This window comes from Equus caballus, chromosome 9, assembly GCF_041296265.1.
Source record: "Equus caballus isolate H_3958 breed thoroughbred chromosome 9, TB-T2T, whole genome shotgun sequence".
NCBI classification, from domain to species: Eukaryota; Metazoa; Chordata; class Mammalia; order Perissodactyla; family Equidae; genus Equus; species Equus caballus.
The window spans coordinates 18,025,756-18,047,098 of record NC_091692.1 but is presented as its reverse complement, the minus strand read 5'-3'; the positions used below and the strand labels follow the sequence as shown (position 1 = coordinate 18,047,098).

General features: G+C 36.4%; 1 protein-coding gene across 2 annotated transcripts in view; it reads right to left on the bottom strand.

Annotated features, from left to right (window-relative positions):
• Nucleotides 1-21,343, bottom strand: part of ARFGEF1 (ADP ribosylation factor guanine nucleotide exchange factor 1) — a 149,238-nt gene that overhangs the window by 48,370 nt on the left and 79,525 nt on the right. For both annotated transcript variants that reach the window (XR_011421556.1, XM_023648500.2), the window contains exons 10-17: nucleotides 17,183-17,417; nucleotides 9,570-9,669; nucleotides 9,321-9,460; nucleotides 9,105-9,213; nucleotides 7,942-8,143; nucleotides 3,896-4,007; nucleotides 3,374-3,579; nucleotides 3,016-3,100 (exon numbers count right to left, since the gene is read on the bottom strand). Coding sequence is in view for 1 of the 2 variants with exons in the window: in XM_023648500.2 (XP_023504268.2) it covers nucleotides 3,016-3,100; nucleotides 3,374-3,579; nucleotides 3,896-4,007; nucleotides 7,942-8,143; nucleotides 9,105-9,213; nucleotides 9,321-9,460; nucleotides 9,570-9,669; nucleotides 17,183-17,417 (1,189 nt within the window). In the remaining variant the exon portion in view is untranslated. The remainder of the gene's footprint in view (nucleotides 1-3,015; nucleotides 3,101-3,373; nucleotides 3,580-3,895; nucleotides 4,008-7,941; nucleotides 8,144-9,104; nucleotides 9,214-9,320; nucleotides 9,461-9,569; nucleotides 9,670-17,182; nucleotides 17,418-21,343) is intronic.

The window sequence follows — 21,343 nt, the reverse complement described above, 5'->3', positions numbered from 1 at the left end:
CTCTGCAAACATCTTTCTAGTTTGTCAGAAAGGGTGAGAGGAGCACTTTTCCTACAAAAATGTACAAATATTACCATAAAAGTTTTCAAATGTAATTTATTACTATTCAAGGGGAAAAAGCTCTAACATATTATAATTTTAAAAACTCGTTTTGAGTCAAGGCACTAAAAAAACATAAAAGAAAGCTATTTCACCTGAAGCTCTGATAAATACTAAGAAAACAATGACCCAGGAATACCAAAATAAAAGATCACACAAGTGCTGCCAATAAGAGGCTAAAAGAAGATTAACGTCACCTGGAAATTTTGAGCATGGCATATGTTTAGCATCATGCCAACTGGAGACCTCTAAGAAAAGTCTTGGTAGAAAATATGCAGTAATAGTAAAGTATGTTTGTAGATCTGGGTTGGGAGGTAGGGGTGGGAGATCCCAGGAAGTGGGAGTAAGGAATACATTAATTTCAGGTACCCAAAATAAAAACGTACTGCTCAAACAGAATAATTCTGCCACAATGGGATTCCAGAAGTAGTATAAAACAGAATCTTACTTTTCTTCTCCTGCTCATCTTCCATAGAACACTCTACTCTTGACTTTTATTCTCACGTGCTTGAATTAAGCTGTGCCTAGTTTTAGTGCTTAAATCATTTAAAGCCAGTTGTTACTACTCATGAAGATTAATATACGCAAAAAAATTAAACGTGTTTTAAATATACCTCAAATTTAAAAAAATCATTAATTCTCACTATATATAAAAGGTAGTCTAACTATAAATATTCTAGATGAAAAAGGAACACAAATGTCTTGTTAAAGTTCATCTATATAGGGGCCAGCCCTGTGGCCCAGTTGTTAAAAGTTCCATGCACTCCACTTCAGCACCCCAGGTTCATGGGTTCGGATCCCAAGCGCAGACCTACTCCACTCACCAGCCATGTTGTGGCGGCATCCCACAAACAAAGTAGAGGAAGACTGTGCAGAAGTTAGCTCAGAGCTAATCTTCCACAAGCAAAAGAAGAAATGAGGAGGATTGGCAACAGATGTCAGCTTGGGGCAAATCTGCCTCTCACACACACAGAAAATTCACCTATATTGTAACTTTGAAAACAACTAAGAATGAGAAGAATTAGTCTTAAAGGATTCGTTTACAGTTAGCTTTTTTCTTTAAAAATGATGTCATTTGTTATAGGTCATATGATCCTGAGTCATAAATCTTAAGGAGTCACAATTAAGCATTCAATTTTCTAACAGGCCAGTTAGCCTCACAGGAACTCATAAGCTGTTCTATAGCTGCAGGCTGCTATCAGCACATGAGGTCAGCCAGCAGTCTGAGGGGGAGAGCTATGACTATGAGCAGTTACCACTGCTAGATTAGGACTCCAAGCACATGTTCTACAGACAGGAACTCGTGCCACAAAGACAGGATACTGTTCTCAAGATAATACTCCCTAACTGGGATGTGTTCAGAAACTTGTAACAATCTGGGTACTATGAAAGAACATTAAAGGAAGTTTTAATATTCAAAATAACTTACACAAGAAGGTACGTATGTATAGGAAGATATGACACAAATGCATATATAACACGTTGATAATTCATTTCTGGAACAAAATTCTTTAAAAATGTAACATTCTAAAACGAAAGGGAGGTAGTAGAAGACATAATCCTACTTTTGGGTTAGACCGAAAAACCAGACAGAAAACTCTGAAGATACCCAAATAAGCTATCTGTAGACTGCTTTATAAAAACCATGGAAAAAGTACCATGCTAGATAACGAAAACCCTAAAAGTGAGCTGCTTTTGCTACACCGCATGTAACATGCGAAAGGAAAATTTGAAAAGATCAAAATCTTAAATGACTTTTTAAAAAACGTCTATATAAAACCAAGTAAATCCCTGGTAAATGCATAATTGTTGAATTCTGATGTTTAAAACCAGGAGTAACTCTGTATATGATCCCTCTACCATATGTTTGGTATAAACTTTCCAATATCAACCCTGCCTTAAACATCTTAAAATGCGCCAAAAAACCCCTATATTGCAAAGGCTAATCTCAAACTTTAAACAAATTTTAATTTTTCCAATACTCAGATTAGTAATAAGTATATAGTTTATTTCAAATCCTAAGAATAATAGATATCATTAGATTCCAATCCCTAAGAAGTACTAAGAAATTCTTGCAAATAGGTTAATTTTTATAAAGATAATTTCCCCTAAGTATTCCAAGGCATTTTTCTAGAAACTAAGTGGTGTACCCACAACATGACTAACAATAATGTACAACTGAAATCTCACAAGGTTGTAATCTATCATAATCTTAATAAAAAAAAAACGATTATAGCAATATATTATGTAGAAAGTGAAATTTCCACCCCCCCCCCAAAAAAAAAAAAAAAAGAAGGAATTAGGAATTTTATGAGGCCAATGAAATTTGTACACTTTCTGGATATCTGATATTTAAAAACTATTGTTAATGTTTAGGTGTAATGATATTATGGTTATGTTTAAATAGAGTATTTCTCTCAGGGATAAATATACTGAAATAAATACAAATGAAACGATATGATACTTGGGATTTCCTTCATAACGACCTGGGGAAGAGAAAGACTATAAATAGAATAAGATTGGCCTAAGTTGATAATTGCAGAAGCTGAGTGATGGGCACATAAAGGATCACTAAACTAATCACTCTATTGTTTAAGTCTGAAATTATACAATGTTTTTTCATGCTGTAATAAATATAGGCAGAAGAACTATAAGCATATTCTTAGATTAAAATTTGTCTTCAGCTATATATAGCTGTCAACTTAAGACAGACAAATACACATTTTACAGATATTTACAAGTCTAATTACCACCAGAAATTGCACTTGTAAAATGTACACTACACCAAATTACCCAAATTTGGTGACTGGTTTAACTAAATAAGATTAAAATTCAACTATCACTTATTGAATTCAAGAGAGTTTATTTAATTTTTACTATTTATTGTAAAACTGGCTTGAAAGAAAACATACATACCTGTGGACTGTGAAGATCGGTGGTCAGCATGATAATCGAGTAAGCCAAAACATAGGCAGTATCTGCACTAGCAAAAAGAGTTTGTCTGGAAAAATAAACGTATCACGTTATAAACATTTATTGTTTCACAGTTTCATTTAAACACATCCCTCAAACCACACAGCACTTTTAATTTTCTCTTTCAGGACTCACGTTCTATCTCATATTACAATTTTTTATGGAATTGTCTTATCATTTCAGGATCATAGACAATCTAAGTTCCCTGGGGTTAGGGATTATGAGTCTCTTGATGCTCCCCAGCACAGCGTCTTGGACATAGCTAGCAAACAGTAAGTACTTGCATTTGAACCTTGCTTACCCTTGGTTGCATTCCAAGTATCTTGCAGCAAATTTTTCCATCAATCGATCAATTTTTTGAGCTTCCCCTGGAAGACGGAATCCTTCCAGAAACATACGAAGGGCTGAAACAAAGTCCTTTCCTGAAAAGTCATGTTGGTCCACATAGGCATACATGACTTCTTTGTTAAATTTATCATTATCTCCCAGGAACTCACCCACTTGAGTCTAAAGAATAAAAGACAGAAACTAATATCCTAATGGAATGGTACATTTGCCACACAGTCATTTAAAAAGCAGTTTTTACTACAGGGTTAACTATTTCAAACATGAAACTAAAAGATAAACATACTAAATGTGTTAAAAAAAAATCAGGATATTCTTTTGAGTTTAGAAAATTAAAAAGCAAAATTAAGAATATCTAGGTTATTCTTTAAGTTTTACTTACATATGCAGGAGGGCACTTTAAAGGGGCAACAATACGTATCATTATTAACTTGAAAAGAAATTTTATGGAAAAAATGAAATAAAATAGTATTCTTACAGAGTCTAATCTTTCCTCTTGATGTAAGAATTGGGCAATATCTTCAGATGCAGTGCCAAGCATCCCTTGTTCTTGGAGGTACTGTATTCCTCTCTTTGGTTTCTTATTAAATCTAGATGATGTTAATGATATAGGAACATTAGAAATAGAAAACCATTTGAAAAGAAGATCTTAAACTACGGTAAATTAATTTTCTAATAGCACTCAGAAAATAGATTATTTAATATAATCAGTGTGTGAATATACAAAAAATGTACATTGGGCAACGTTTATTTTTGTCTCCTTAGAGTTTCAAATGGAAGGCGATCTTTATCACTGATAGTGATCGTTTCACAGACAATTTCAGATAATGCCATGGAGTAGAAAAATCCTTACTTGAGTAAGGACATGAATATTAAATATCTCATACTTAATCTATTTATTCTCCTTAATGCTCAAGTAATCTTGCCTCATTCTATATACATCCATTGATTAATTCTAAGTTTCCTGCTTTTAAAGTACAGAACTTGAATTTTGGTGACAGTTTTAACCACAATCTAACAGCATTCTTTCCTTTATTAAAAAAAACTCCAGATACTCAACATTTTCAAAATGAAGTCCAAACTGACAGACTGATAGACTGACAAAACGTTTCTCAATATGGCTCCAGTTTCTCTCTCAACCCTTCTTTCTCATCTACTCCTGCTCACCCTATCTCATGCCCTAAACATAACGCACTTGCAGAGTCTATTTCCTCTGCATGCCCTTTACATGCTCCCTTCCCTGGGGAACTTACTTCACACTTAAAGATCCAAGTCAAATGTCACCTCTTTGTTTCCAAATCATTTACCTTCTACTTCTATTGTCCCAATAATTACTCTGGTACTTCCTCACCTGTCACCTAGGTATTGCAAGAGTTCTTAATAGTCTCCCTCTCTTGTTTTGCTCACATTCTAATCTATCCTTCAGGCTGTTGGCAAAGTCATCTTTCCAAAACAGAAATCTGATGCTGCTGCTTCTCTGCTTAAAATCCTTCAGTAGTAAGCCAATGCCAAGAGGAACAAGACAAACACTCCTTCACATGGAGAATAATAAGGCCTTCTGTAATCTGGACCCAACTAAGGCTCTCATTTCTCCTCCTGCTATTACCCAAACCCTGCCCCTGCCATGCTGAACAACAGTTCTCAAATGTTTTCCCTTTCCTCTGTGCTGCTGTACATACCATTCTCTTTGTCTGAAATGTCCTTTCCTGTTCTGTCTTCCTAATGAGTCCCCTGTCGAGTCCTAACTCAACCATCACCACATATATCAATTAAAATCAAATATTTTTCACTGAGATAAACACAACCTCTGCTCTTTAGAAGCTCTGACTGGAATTGAAGAAACAAGATTTAAAAGAATTATAACAGTAAAAATGCAACAAATTAACGTATTCACAAGGTAAGAAGATAGCACAGGAGAGGAAATGACCAATTAATAGAAGCGGTCATGACACATTTCCTGGGGAAGGTGACTGTGGAAATGATCTTTGAAGAATGATTGCAGCTTTTATAAACAGTAAGAAAAAACATCCCAGACAGCAAGGTACACGTCATACTAATAATACATGAAAACATAAAACAGCATGATATTATAACAAATAGCTCCGCACTGTTAGAACAATGAGGTGAGATAAAGAAGTGATGAAGCTTAGGGTCCAGAAGATCCAAATCACAAAGGGTATTACATGCTATTACAAGAAGCTGTGGCTTTATTCTCCAAAAGCAAGAGACGGGAGAAACAGAAGCAGACTTTCATTTGAGAAAGATTATTCTAGCTAAGTGTGAGAAAAGACTAGTGAATAAGACCAAAGAAAGGTAAGCCAGTTAAAAGATTATACTAATCATGGCAAGAGATGGTGATGATTTGACTTGAGAGAACTGTGGGAGATGGAGAGAAAAGAATAAATTGCAGAGTTATTTAGGAAATAGAACCAACAGGATTCAGTGACAGATTAGATACAAGGAGAAAATCTAAGGTAACTACCAGTATTCTATCTTATAAATTTAGTAGCATGCTGGAGTTACTAGCCTAAATAAGAAATACAGAAATCACAGTTTTCTGTTTCTTTTGTTTTTGGTAGGACGACTGGGGAGGTGATTATGAAGAGAATGAAGACTGATAAATTTAGTTATTGACACGGTGATTATGAGAAGCTTTGCAATATCCAGTGATGTCCAACAGGCAATTACACACACGAGTCTGGACTTCAGTAGAGGTATTTATGTTAAAAATAACACTTGTGAGCTGTGAGATGTTAGCCCATGGATAGTAGTTGAAGTCATGAAAACGAGCATGATCATCTAAGGGAAGTTACAAAGTAAACAAAGAAAAGGGCTAAGAGACAGAACCCTGGAAATGCTAAGATGTATGCAGGGGATAAAGAACCCCTAACAAGACTGAGACGGCACGGTAAGAACGGTAGGAGGGACGGGACAGAGTGCTGTCATGAAAGGAACAGTTGTAGAAGATATACTGGGAGCACAGCAACACAAAAGCATTCTCATGAAAGTATGAAGCAGAAAGGAGTCTAGTGGCTAAAAGGAGGACTAGAGGCTAGGATGACGGCCACTTTGAAGATCTGTGAAGACTCCCTCTCACTGCTAAGTACTTCACATAGAGTTATCAACACTCTATTATGGACTTCACACAGTACTACAGTCATGTGCTACATAACGTTTCAGTCGACAATGGACTGCATATGTGACAGTGGTTCCATAAGACTGGTACCATATAGCCTAAGTGTGTAGCAGGATATGCCATCTAGGTTTGCGTAGTACATTTTACGATGTTCGCATGACAACGCATTTCTCAGGAAACATCCTTGTAATTACATGGTGCATGACTGTATTTTAAAAAAATACTTTGCCCATATTTAGACTGTAATCTTGAATACAATGACCAGTGCCTTCATGGTTCTTGGCACACAGTCCCAAATACCAAATATGTGTTTGCTGAGTGACAGCAGAATTTCAATATGAATATCTGTTTACACATACTAGACCATGAGCCCCTTAAAAGCAAGGACTGTTTCATTCATCAAGTTTCCACAGGACCTTGCATAATGTCTAGAACAGATGAGACTTTGATAGATACTGAATGAAAAATCAGAATGAAGGAATATCAATGGCTATTTCCTGATGCAATTTTGCAAGGTTTTATAACAAAGAATAAGTGTACATTTTGTGACAAAAACTTTTTTTTAACAACACTGAAAAAAAGGGTACTTGAACAATCACCAAAAGGTACTGCTTAAGATTCAGGAAGAAATGCTTTACAGCAAAAGTAGCAAACCAAGTAAACATGCAAGGGAATTTTTAACTGTTTACAGTGCTAGATTCATGGAGAAAGGCCAGCAAATTCATTTTTCCTTATAGCATCTCTTTGAAAGAAGAGATGAGTGATAGGAAGGAAAGTAGCATGTCAGTGTTTAGACAGGAAATAGTCTGGGAGCAGGCTGACATCACATAGCTTAGTGGGAAAACTGATTTCACAAGATCAGGGACTGGCAGGTAGCCAAGCTGGAAAAGAGATTATCACCTTTACCAAAACATAAAAATGACATCAATAACAATGGCTCAATAACACGAGTAGCACATTTGTAACCCAATTGGAGAAAATATAAAATCTATAAAGGAGCAATGATAGCTATTAGAAGTTTCATACTTTAAATTTTTGAGTTGTCACCTGCTTAGGAAATATAATGGGGCATTTTATAACTGAGCTAAATGAACAAGGCAAAACTGCACAGATGATATTCATCAACAGCATATAAAATATGGTACAAAATTAATTTAATGTGTATTACAAAGGTATGTTTGGGCTAGACTGCAGTGAAGAAGAGGAGCGGAATAAGGAGAGCTGCTAGAAGTCTTGGATCCAGGAGAACTACCTATTTCACTGACTGAAAGGTGGTAATAAGAAGGGAATAAAAATAGTCTGAAGATGTAGAGAAACCCAGGGCAAGGGTGGCACAGCACTGGCAGAGGGATATTCAATAACATTTCTCCTTAAAATCAGACACTTACAAATCTATCCCTTGTTCTATTATTTCTTTTTGTTGCTTTAGGACCTCAAATTGTTCTGGATTATCAGTGCCAGACATCTGTGTACTATAGCTGCCTATTCCTGATGATGATGTTGACTCCAGAGAATTTAAACTTCCATATCTGTTTATTGTCTCAGGCTGTTTAATTTCACTCGTCTCTTGCTCTGAGGGTTTTTCCTGACCTGTAAGTAGAAAAAACTGATACAGTAAACTATTCTGTTAAAGGAAAAGGCAAAAAAAAAATTTCAAATAAGGCAAGATATTTCAATGTCATTTAGATATCTACTTAATACAAATAAAATATCAGGTGCCATAACAGACAATATACTTTGATATTAAAACACTGCAATGAGTATGTGTACACTTTGCACCATTAAAAGGAGTTCTTTTGGGGGCCAGCTCTGTGGCTGAGTGGTTAAGTTCGTGTGCTCCGCTGCGGCAGCCCAGGGTTCGGGTCCTGGGCGTGGACATGGCACCGCTCGTCAGGCTACGTTGAGGCGGCATCCCACATCCCACAACTAGAAGGACCTGCAACTAAGATATACAACTGTGTACAGGGCGGGCTTGGGGAGATAAAGCAGGAAAAAAAAAAAAAATAAAAAGATTAAAAAAGAGAAAAAAGAAACTCTTTAAAAAAAAAAAAAAAAAAGGAGTTCTTTCGGCAGTTGCAGCGCTGTATATTCACTGGGTTTCTGCTCTCAGCTCATGCCTCATGAGGAACAGTCTTCCCTCAAAGAAGTCCTAAGATCACACCAGGGGAGCCCCGCAGCTACGAGTTGTCCTCTGAGTAAAAGTAAATGTCAAACACAAAGGAACAACTCAACCTTCTCAAAACATTCTGGCTTTTATTTTCTCAAAGTATATAGGTTTTTACATTTTTCTTCTATCATAATCCTTTAAATTGCATAAAAACGCTTTAACAATATTCAAAATATTTTTAGGAAGATTTAGAAAACAAAAAGTTTGGATAACTAAGTGGGGAAATTCATAATTTTAAAGTTTGTTATTTAACTCATAGAGAATACTTCTTCATCAGCTAAATGAATAAAGATGTCATGAAACTGGCTTAATGGCATCTGCAACTATCCTCCAAAGTAACATTTACTCAAAAAGACAAAGTTGTAACTCAAAATGTCACCTTACCAAGAGTAGTCTGAGAGTTGGGATTCACATATTGATCCTTACTCCATTCAACCATACATTTCAAAATCGACACTAGGCATTCTAAACCTTTTTTCCTCAGGCTCAATTCCTACAAAATTATTCATAAAAAGAATAAAAACAGAAAGATGTTTTAAGGAAAACACATAGCTCTTCCTTGGCATAGTTTAAATTTGAAAATGTTTTTAAGGTTCTTACCTGAACATTACTCATACCAAGTTCTTGACTGCCACGTCCTTGAGCAATTTTTGATAGATCATTTACTAGCCTTTCAAATATATTTGCTGCATTTAAGTCACAGTCATAGTTTACATAAATATCCACTACACTCTGAGCATCTGTAAAAATACAATATATTAATTTTAACAAAAGCCTCTAGTGTATGACTATATCTGGACTTTCAAATATCTCATAATAAGAAAAAGATAAAGAAGGAATTTTAAATACCTGCACAAATCCTTGTCAACGTCTGAATAACCATCCATTTGTGGTCAAATGAGCTGGTAGAAGTTTCCAAAATGTACAGGAAAATTTCTTTAAAGAACACCTACAATTAGGAGAAAATTTCTATTTAAAATACTGTTTATGATTCACATATGTGATCACTTTTTAAATATCCCAAAGCTGCAGAGCAAAGATTAGGACCAGGCTCCTCCGGAGTTCAATTGCTCTTGAGTTCCATCTCTGAGACGTCAGGACTAAAGTAACTTGGGTGGTTGACTTAATCGAGCCCCTGCAATAGGAGCACTGCACTTCACATTGCTGTGTTTTGTTTGCTATCACACAGCCACTACAAAAGAAATCTGCAAACATTTGGAGTTCCTCTGGGTGATAATTTCTTGAATATATTTACAAAACTAATATAACTCACACTTCATTTTTTAACCCTCTAAAAGAAGAGAATGTATACTCTGTTCATCAGCTATATTTTTTCCAGATATTATAGTACAGGGCAAGCCTAATTGTTCCTAGATTAAAAAGTAACTGATGTTGTAATGCACACACAATAAGGATCTAATTCTCATATGCTGCTATATTTTTATAATTAGTCACACAAATGGAAATCTCTACCGTCCAAAAACTATAAACTATTTATCACTATTCTTCACATTGAATAATGTCAAGCACAAAAGAGTTTTCAATCTAATGAAATAAATTTCAATTTAATAGCTCAGAATTTTCAGATGCAAATTTATTTTGGAAAAGTGACTGTGACTTAAGGAGATGACTGAAAACAAAACCAAAACCAACATTCAAACATTTATGGAACATATGTATTACGAAACCAGAAATTCATATTTATAATATAAGATGACTAACATTTTCTCACCCAAATTTGGTGAGGTACCCTTGTAATAAGCTTTTCTCTCACAAAATTCAACGAATTTCTATTACTTGCTTTATGTCAGAATTTCCTGTAAGACTGTAAGCTCTAAGAGAGAAGGGACCAGGTCTTTCTTGCTAAGAACTGTGTCCACACCACATGGCATACGTAGGCATTCAATAAATATTTATGGCCACAGTTCCCAAACACTGCACCAAAGCACTCTAGAATGTTGCAGTAAACTCAGAGGAATGCCATGAGAATTTCTGAGGGAAAATTCAGAGGGAAATACATCTGTTAGATACCTTGCAAGATCATTCAGTTTCAGAATTAGATCAGTTGGATCACACTACATTTCATTCAACCACATCATTATTTTTGCAAACCTGGGTTTTAGTGGTTGTTATGATAATAAGCAGGTAGTGCATGAAAATCAATGAAGAATAGAAAATGAGAGTGGCAGTGTCCCAATTGATTCTGAGGTCTAAGAAGTTGTGTGGTGTCCAATAGGAGCATACGTTACAGTAGTGAGTAACTTGACTATTTAAGAATAAAACGAGTGACATCAGCATCGTGGTAGAGTGAGTTGTTCCCTTTGTCTCGCCTCTCTAAATTACAACATCTATAAACCAAGAGAGGATTCTCTACACAGCACAACAGAACACCTGAGAGATCCATTCAGTTATACATCCTCAGATGGGTCAACTGGACTCTCAACAAGCAGTGGAACTAGGGGAGCAGCCACCTCCCCCCTCCATGGCAGCCGCAATCCAGGACGTATATCCTCACACAGGGGCTAGCGTGACCATGAGCGGAGACAGGGGCAGCCTAGCCTGTGTGCAAACACCCATGGAGTGGTGGTAGCCTGGCTTGCAGGAGCACCAAACCAAGCCACAGCAGCACTGCCCATGCAAATGTGCCTCCCAAGTGGCAGCCACCTGGCCACTGTGATCACAGAGCAGCCTGACTGGCACAACAACAAGGAGATGGGGTGGGAAGAGAAAAACCAGCCCGTGCCCAGCCCCAGCGGTGGCTGGGGGAACCTGTGACCAGAAGCATCAGGAACCACAGCAGAAGCAGTGACCTAGCCCACAGTGGTGGCAACCCCAGCACCAGCTCCACCAGCAACGGAGGCTGCATACAAGTTCCCAGGTCCCCAAACCCCTGCCGGAGACAGTGACACTCATGAACCTAGCAGCCCAGACAGCAGTGTGCAATCATAACCCCAAGATGAGCCAAGAAGAGCAGTGCATGTGGTGCATGGCACTGCAGCATCCAAGCCCACAGAGAGACAGTGGAGGAACATGAGACTAAGGTGACCAGAACCAAAGTAACTGAAGCTGTACCCAAGTAAGAAAGGTGGTTACTACTACAAATGCACCGGCAGAGGATCAATTCATCAAACACCATAAAGAACAACGGTAACATGGCAGAACAGAAGGAAAATGACAACTCTCCAAAAACCAAACTTGAAGTCACAGAAAATTATAATTTAACTGAGAGAGCATTCAAAATAGCTGTCATAAAGAAACTCAACGAGTGAGAAAAAACTCAGAAAGACAATTCAATGAATTCAGGAATAAAATTAACGAAAAAAACGAATACTTCAGCAAAGAGACTGAAGCTCTGAAAAAAAAAACCCCAGAAATTCTGGATATAAAGAACACAATGAGATAAAAAATAATCCAGAAGGCATAAAAAACAGAGTAGACCTTATGGAGGAGAGAATTAGTGCGATGAAAATAGAAACGTAGAAATGATTCAGGTGGAGGAAGAGAAAGAACTGAGATTTTTTAAAAAATGAAGAAATTCTTTGAGAAATATCCAACTCAATTAGGAAAGGTAACATAAAGATTACAGGTATTCTAGAGGGAGAAGTGAAGGTGAAAGGAGCAAGAGCCTGTTCAAAGAAATAATGGCCGAGAACTTCCCGAACCTAGGGAAGAAAATGGATATACAAGCACATGAAGCCAACAGAAGTCCTAATTACATCAATGTAAAAAGACCTTCTCCAAGACATGAAATATTAAAACTGTCAACAGTCAATGACAAAGAAAAAATATTAACAGCAGCAAGAAAAGCAAAAATAACCTACAAAGGAACCCCCATCAGGCTTTCAGCAAATTTCTCAGCAGAAACCTCAGACAGGCTAGGAGAGAATGGAGTGATATATTCAAAATGCTGAAATACAAAACTATCAGACAAGCATACTCTATCTAGTGAAATTATCTTTCAGATATGACAAGAAATAAAAGGTTTCCCAGATAAAACAAAAGCTGAGGGAGTTTATCACCACTAGACATGTCTTATAAGAAATAATGAAGGGAGCCTTCCTACCTGAAACAAAAAGGCAAAGGTTGAAAAAGCTTTGAGCAAGGATATAAACAGACAAAATCAGAAAATTGCAGCTCTATATCAAAACAGGTTAGCAAACACTTAAGAATAACATAAAAGATAAAGGGAGAGAACGCATCAAAAATAACTATAAATGCTTCAATTTAACCCCACACTCAAAACACAAAAAAGAGTAATTTGTGACAATAAAAACATAGAAGGGGAAGAAGAAATAGATGGAACCTGGTTAGGCTAATGGAGATAAGAAGCTATCAGCAGAAAAAGGACCATCTCATCTATGAGATCTTTTATACAAACTTCATGGTAACCACTAAACAAAAAATCAGAGCAGAGTCACAAACCATAAAAAACAGAATATTGAGAAAACCATCACAGAAAACCACCAGCGTGAAGTGGCAGTCAGAAATACAAGGGAAAAGAAACAATGGAAATATAGAACAACCAGAAAACAAAAGATAACATGGCAATATTCAGCCCTCATATATCAATCATCACTCTAAATGGAAACGGACCGAATTCACCAATCAAAAGAAACAGAGTGGCAGGATGGATTAAAAAAGACCCAACAATTTGCTGCCTCCAGGATACATCTCTCAGCTCTAAAGACAAACACAGGCTCAGAGTGAAGGAATGGAAGACAATACTCGAAGCAAATGGCAAACAAAACAAAGCAGGTGTAGCCATACTTATATCAGACAGAGTGGAGTTCAAATAAAAAAGATAATAAAAGCCAAAGACGGGCATTGTATAATGATAAAAGGGATATTCCACCAAGAAGACATAATACTTATTAACATTAACATATATGCACCGAAAACAGGAACACCGAAATATAGAAAGCAACTATTAACAGACCAAAAGGGAGAAATCCACAGCAACACAATAGTAGCAGGGAACCTTAACACCTTAACATCAACGGATAGATCATCCACCAGAAAGCCAACAAAGAAATGGTGAACTTAAATGAAACACTAGACCAGATGGATTTAAGAGATATACATAAAACACTCCACCCAAAAACAGCAGAAATACATTCTTCTCAAGTGCACAGGGAACATTCTCAAAGATAAACAATATGTTGGGAAACAAAGCAAGTCTCAATAAATTTAAGAAGACTGAAATCAAATCAAGCATCTTTTCCAACCACAGTGCTATGAACTAGAAATCAACAACAAGATAAAAGCTAGGAAAGTCACAAATATGTGAAAACCAAACAGCATGCTACTCAACAACTACTGGGTCAATGAAGAAATCAAAAGGACAAATGAAAAAATATGTAGAGACAAATGAAAATGAAATTACAACACACCAACTCTTACGGGATACAAAAAAGGTACTAGAGTACCTCATCACAATATAAGCCTACCTCAACAAACAAGAAAAATTTCAAATAAAGAAGCTTACCCTATACCTAAAAGAATAAGAGAAAGAAGAACAACCAAAGCCCAAAGTCAGCAGAAGGAAGGATATAGTAAAAATCAGATCAGAAATAAACAAAACAGAGACTAAAAAACAATATAAAGGATCAATGAAAGTAAGAGCTGGTTTTTTGAGAAGATAAAACTGACAAACCCTTAGCTAGACTAAGAAAAGAGAAGACTCAAATAAAATCAGAAATGAAAGAAAAGAAGTCACAATGGACACCACAGAAATACAAAGGATTATAAGAGAATATTATGAAAAGCTATACGCCAACAAACCGGATAACACAGACAAAAACGGATAAATTTTTAGAATCATACAACCTCCCAAAACTGAATCAAGAAGAAATAGAGAATTTGAATAGACCAATCACAACCAAAGAGACTGAAAGAGTAATCAAAAACCTCCGAAAAAACAAAAGTCTAGGACCTGGCAGCTTCCTTGGTGAATTCTATTCAACATTCAAAGAGGACTTAATACCTATCCTTCTCAAACTCTTCTAAAAAACTGAAGAGGAGGGAAAGCTACCAAACTCAATCCACGAGGCCAACATCACCCTGATACCAAAACCAGACAAGGATAACACAAAAAAAGAAAACTACAGGCCAATATCACTGATAAACATAGATGTAAAAATCCTCACAAAATGTGCAAATTGAAAACAATACATTAAAATGGTCACACACCATGATCAGGTGGGATTTATTCCAGGAATGCAGGGATGGTTCAACATCCACAAATAAATCAATGATCACATTAACCATATTAACAAATTGAGGAATAAAAACCACATGACCACCTCAACAGATGCAAAAAAAAAAAAAAACTGACAAGATCCAACATCTATTTATGATAAATTCTCTCAATAAAATGGGTATAGAAGGAAAGTATCTCAACATAATAAAGGCCATATATGACAAACCCACAGGCAACATCTCAATGGAGAAAAACTGAAAGCCCTTCTGAGATTAAGAAAAAGACAAGGATGCCCACTCTTGCCACTCTTATGTAACATGATACTGGAAGTTTTAGCCAGAGGATTTAGGCAAGAAAAAGAAATAGAATGTATCCAAATTGGAAAGGAGAAAGTGAAATTCTCACTATTTGCAAACAACATAATACTACACAGAAAATCCTAAAGAATCCACCAACAAACTACTAGAAATAATCAACAAATACAGTAAAGCTGCAGGATACAAAATCAACATACAAAAATCAGCTGCATTCTACACACTAATAACGAACTAGCAGAAAGTGAAGTCAAGAAAACAGTCCCATTTACAATCTGAACAAAAAGAATAAAATACCTAGAAATAAATTTAACCAAGGAGGTGAAAGCCCTGTACACTGAAAACTATAATACAGTATTGAAAGAAATCAAAGAAGACATAAAGAAATGGAAAGTTATTCCATGGTCATGGACTGAAAGAATAAACAGAGTCAAAAGTCCATATGACCTAAAGTAATCTACAGATTCAATGCAATCCCAATCAGAATCCCAATGACATTCTCACAGAAATAGAACAAAGAAGCCTAAAATTTATATGGGACAACAAAAGACTCCAAATAGCCAAAGCAATCCTGAGAAAAAAGAACAAAATTGGAGTTTCACAGTCCCTGAATTGAAATTATACTAGAAAGCTACAGGAATCAAAACAGCTGGGTATTAGCAGAAAAAGAGATACAAAGATCAATGGAATCGATTGAAAGCCTAGAAATAAAACCACACATCTATGGACAGTTCATCTTTGACAAAGGAGCTAAGAACACACAACGGAGAAATGAAAGTCTCTTCAATAAGTGGTGCTGGGAAAACTGGACAGCCACATGCAAAAGAATGAAAGTAGAACATTATGTTACAGCATATACAAAAATTAACTCAAAATGGATTAAAGACTTGAATGTAAGACCTGAAACCATAAAACTCCTAGAAGAAAATACAGGCAGAATACTTTTTGACATTGGTCTTGGCAGTATCTTTTTGAACACCATGTCTACTCACGCGAGGGAAACAAAAGAAAAAATAAACAAATGGGACTACATCAAACTAAAAAGCTTCTGCCCAGCAAACGAACCCATCAACAAAACAAAAAGACAACCCACCATTAGGAGAAAATATTTCCAAATCACATATCCAACAAGGGGTTAACTTCCAAAATATAAAAAGAACTCATACAACTCAACAAAAAAAATCAACCACCTGATCAAAAAATGGGCAGAAGATATGAACAGATATTTTTCCAAAGATAACAAATGAAAAATGCTTTTTTGAAAAAGCACCCATTAAATGGATGAAACATAAAGTACTATTTCCAAATACTCAATTATTTGAAAGTGAAAACAAAAGATCAAGGATCGGTACATCTGCAGATACATGCAGACACGGTTGGCAGATTCCCTAACTTAGTTTCGCTACGGCTCTGGAAATATTTTAGAACCACATAACTGTTATTCTACTCCCAAAGACCTTGGAAGAAAACTTTAGGACTATAATGCCTAAAATAGAAAAAAAATTCAAAGAAAAAATTAAATTTTCAAAGATCCTAAAATACAATACTTCTTGATCACCTCTTTAATATGCCAAAAACTTAAATGGCTTAAAACCACGTAAAGTATATAGAGAGCCTTCTTTTAAGACAACCAAATTCACAATTACATACCAGATATACAATGCAAGGTTTTGTGAGGATCAAATTAATTCAAGACAACCAGAATCATTCATTCAACTAGTATAAATTCCTTGTAGGCTGTGTCTTAATTTCATTTTGCATCCTTTGTGATTGCCCAGTATACTTAGTACTTTGTAGGCACATGTTAGTTGAACAGGTGAATGAAAAAAAGAAGTACATGACAATACACAAATATTATTTCACATTCTGAAAAACTTCTCAGGCTATTAATAATCTGATTTAACATGAAACAAATCAAATATCCAACAATGCCTAAATGTGGAACATACCTCAATTTGCATCTTCAGATGCGTCTTGAAGTTTGACAACAAAGTAAGAAATATGGAAAGAGAAAGCTCAAAAACCTCTGGAACAGATGAGACTCCGTTTTTCGAGAGAGCAACACACAGATACTGCTTAATAGCATTAATAAACATCTCATTTGTCCTGAAAACAGGTCCTGCATTCTGCAGAATGGATAGAAGTAACTGCAATGAAAGAATCTTGGATCGTAACTCATGAGACCTAAAACGTAAAAAAAAGAAGGCAGAGTATATGGCAGATTTAGCATTATGGTGGTAATAGGTTGTTTCAAAGACATTTCCTGGCACGACATAATTTCACAAACTTTTAAAGGGAAAGGAACAAAAAACCCTACAATATAAAGAAGAAACTACAGTACATGAATAAGCTTAGTCACTAACAATGGGTAGTTCTACTTATGTTCTCTTGTACCACATAATTTCAGGAACTTTTTAAGTGGGAAAACAATCATTCACACATTTTTAACATCAATCTACTGTTCCTTTAGACAAGAAAAATAATTTAAAGATTTATGCCTTGTTCCTGTCTTTCACAAGCATATTTCATATTTTAGAAATCATCATGAACTTCTCAAATTAATTGGTATTTTTAGTGTTTAACAGCTCCAAAGTACTTTTTGCCTAGTTATGCCACTCAAAAATCCTAAACACTAATAAAAAGTTTTGGTTGCGGGGCCAGCCCAATGGTGTAGTGGTTAAGTTCAGCGCGCTCTGCTTTGGGGGCTCAGGTTTGCGGGATTCAGATCCCAGGCGCAGAGCTACACCACTTGTCAGCTAACGCTGTGGCCGTGACCCATGTACACGATGCAGGAAGACTGGCAACAGATGTTAGCTCACGGTAGACCTTTCTCAGCAAACCTAATAAATAAATGAAAGCTTTGCTTAAATTGACAAGCTATAGCACTACTTCAGGCTTACTTTTTCAGTAACCATTTAAAGTTTTTTTCTTTTTTGAAATACATACAAAAAGGCTTTTTAGGATATTTATATCTCTTAATACCTTACTCATTTATTCTAAACATTTTTATAAGAAAAAGCTAAAAAACACATTGTCAGCTTAAATTTCTTAATTTTTTCCTGATCAATATACTGTGCCATGTTTCTGATCACTATCTAGCATTTTAATTATCAGATTTCACAAATACAATTTTTCTCCCATTGAAACAAGCCTCTTAAAGCCCAAAAGACCAAGGTGATTGATTCCAGGCAACTTTTCAAATGCAGGACACACTTAAAAGCTCTAGCAGCTGGTTCTTTTCTTTCTTCATTAAAAATGCCCTACTCAGTCCCATTTACACCATATAGTAACTTAAGTGCTCCTAATTTCCACCTAAAAATGTTATGGTTATTAAGTGTCAAGTAATTCAAGGATCTAAGAATCTCTGACAAGGAATATTTAATTTCACGTAAATGGGAATTTACCCATTTACCATCTTTTAAACAAAACTGGAACCAATAATATTATGGATCATTTTTGCACAGTCATGTTTCCAAGATGGCTATGCCTCTGAATCTAAGAATATGTGCAGCAAATAAGAGTATTAGGAAAGATAAATCAAGTTAGAAGCAGTGAGAGTAGGAAATACAGAGTGGGCCAAGTATCTCCCCTTCATGCTAATGCCTTTCAAGGCTTATATACTATTAATACTTCCTAGTCTACCTCACATTTATCACCCTTTTTGATTAAGTCCAATAGTAATTGAAACCTCCAGTTTACCATTCTCTAACATGAGTTTTTATGTTTTATCTTTGTATCTCCAGCCTCTAACAAAATGCCTTATACATAGTACGTGCTCAAAATAATTAATGGATTTATTCATGCATTCTTCGTGAACATTTTTAAGTACCTATTATGTATAAGTTATTAATTAATGAAGAAATTGTTTTATGACACAATAAAGTGTGTGTGTGTATGTATATATATATATATATATATATATACATACACACACACACATATTTATTTCTTGGTGAGGAAGATTGGCTCTGAGCTAACATCTGTTGCCAATCTTCCTCCTTTTGCTTGAGGAAGGTTATTACTGAGCTAACATCTGTGCCAATCTTTCTCTATTTTATGTGGGATGCCTCCACACTGTGGCTTGACAACCAGTGGCAGGTCCGTGCCTGTGATCCAAACCTGTGAATGCCAAGCCACTGAAGTGGAGCACATAAACTTAACTACTAACACCCAGGCCAGCCCCTACAGAATCTAACTTTGACTATGTATTTACTACTATCAGTGAATTTTGCACTACACCTTTTTATGTTTTTATGATGTTGATTAGTATACTTTCACTCCAAGAGCTCCCTTCAGCATTTCTTGTAAGGCAGTCTAGTGGTAACAAACTCCCTCAGTTTTTGTTTTTCAGAAAGTCGTCATCCTCCTTTCATTTCTGAAGGATGATAGCTTTGTCAGGTACAGTGTTCTTGGTTGACAGTTTTTTTTCTTTCAATATTTTGAATATATCATCCCATTCTCTCCTGGCCTGAAATATTTCTGTTGAGAAATCCATCTACCATCTTATGGGAGTTCCCTTGTATGTAACTTCTCTCTTTTCTCTTGCCCCTTTTAAAATTTTTTCTTTCACTTTTGACAGTTTAACTATAATGTGTCTCAGTGTAGCCCTATGCAGGTACAACCTATTTGGAGTCCTTTGGGCCTCATGTATCATCTATCTGAATGTCCATCTCTCTCCGCAGGTTCGGAAAGTTTTCAGCCATCATTGCTTCATATATATTTTCTGCCCATTCCTCTTCCTCTTCTTCTGGAATTCCCATAGTGAAAATGTTGTTTCTTTTCATTATGCCCCATAAGTCTCGTAGGCTTTCTTCACTTTTTTCCATTCGTTTTTCTCTCTGCTTCTCTGACTGGATAGTTTCTAACATCCTATCCTCCACGTTGCTGCTCCTCCTTCTGCATCATCAAGTCTGCTTTTGAAACTCTCTATTTAATTCTTCAGTTCAGTTACTGTATTTCTGTATTTTTCACCTCTAGGATGTGTTTGTTGTTGTTTTTTTTTTTTTTTGATGGTCTATTGCTTTGAAGATCTTCTCATTTCTTTTATGCACTGTATTCCTAATTTCATTTAGTTGTCTGTGTGTTCTTGTAGTTCATTAAACTTCTTTAAGAGGATTATTCTGAATTCTTTGTCTGGCAATTCATAGATTCCCATATTTTTAAGAGCAGTTATGAGAGCTGTACTAGTTTCCTTAGGTGGTGTCATATATACCTGGTTTTCATGATCTTTAGTCCTTATGTTGGTATCTGTGCATTTGAGTAACTGGGTTTCTCTTCTAGACTTACTAAGTTTGCTATGGCTGACGGATCTTCACCAGTCAGCTCAGTTTCAGTTTCTGGGCATGTCTGCTGGTAATGTCCTTGGGCAGGTGAGGCCTGCTATTATGGTCTATTTTTTTTTTTTTTTAAAGATTTTATTATTTCCTTTTTCTCCCCAAAGCCCCCAGGTAAATAGTTGTATGTTCTTCGTTGTGGGTTCTTCTAGTTGTACCATGTGGGACGCTGCCTCAGCGTGGTCTGACGAGCAGTGCCATGTCCGTGCCCAGGATTTGAACCAACGAAACACTGGGCTGCCTGCAGCAGAGCGCGCAAACTTAACCACTCGGCCACAGGGCCAGCCCTATTATGGTCTATTTTGGGGCAAGAAAACCGTTTGAGCTCTGAGGTTGGAAAAGGGGGAAAATGCCACTGGCTAAAAACAGCTGGATAGGAATGCTGGCTTGGTTCCCTACTCCTCTGAGGCTGAGGCTGTAGGAACGGCTCCCTGCTTGCCCAGATTCTCTGGTTAGGATTAGTAGATAGTTAGGACTGGGTTCTATACTCATTTGTAGATGAGGCTATGAATTCGCTTCCCTGCCCTGGCAGGTCAGCAGGACAGGACCCAGGGCCTGTTGGGCTCATTGTTGGGGACCTGACTCAGGCAGGAGCATGCACTGAATTCCCTGGTCAGGTGAGGCCACCAATTTTGCTCTACAGGCAAGGAAAGCCAGAGGCTGTGCTCTCTGTTCAAGTGCCACTGTAAGCAAGGCTATTGGATGGACTATGCAACTTCCCATCAGCTCTGGCTGGGTTCCCTAGTCAGGCAGGCTGGAGGCTGTATTCAGTAATGA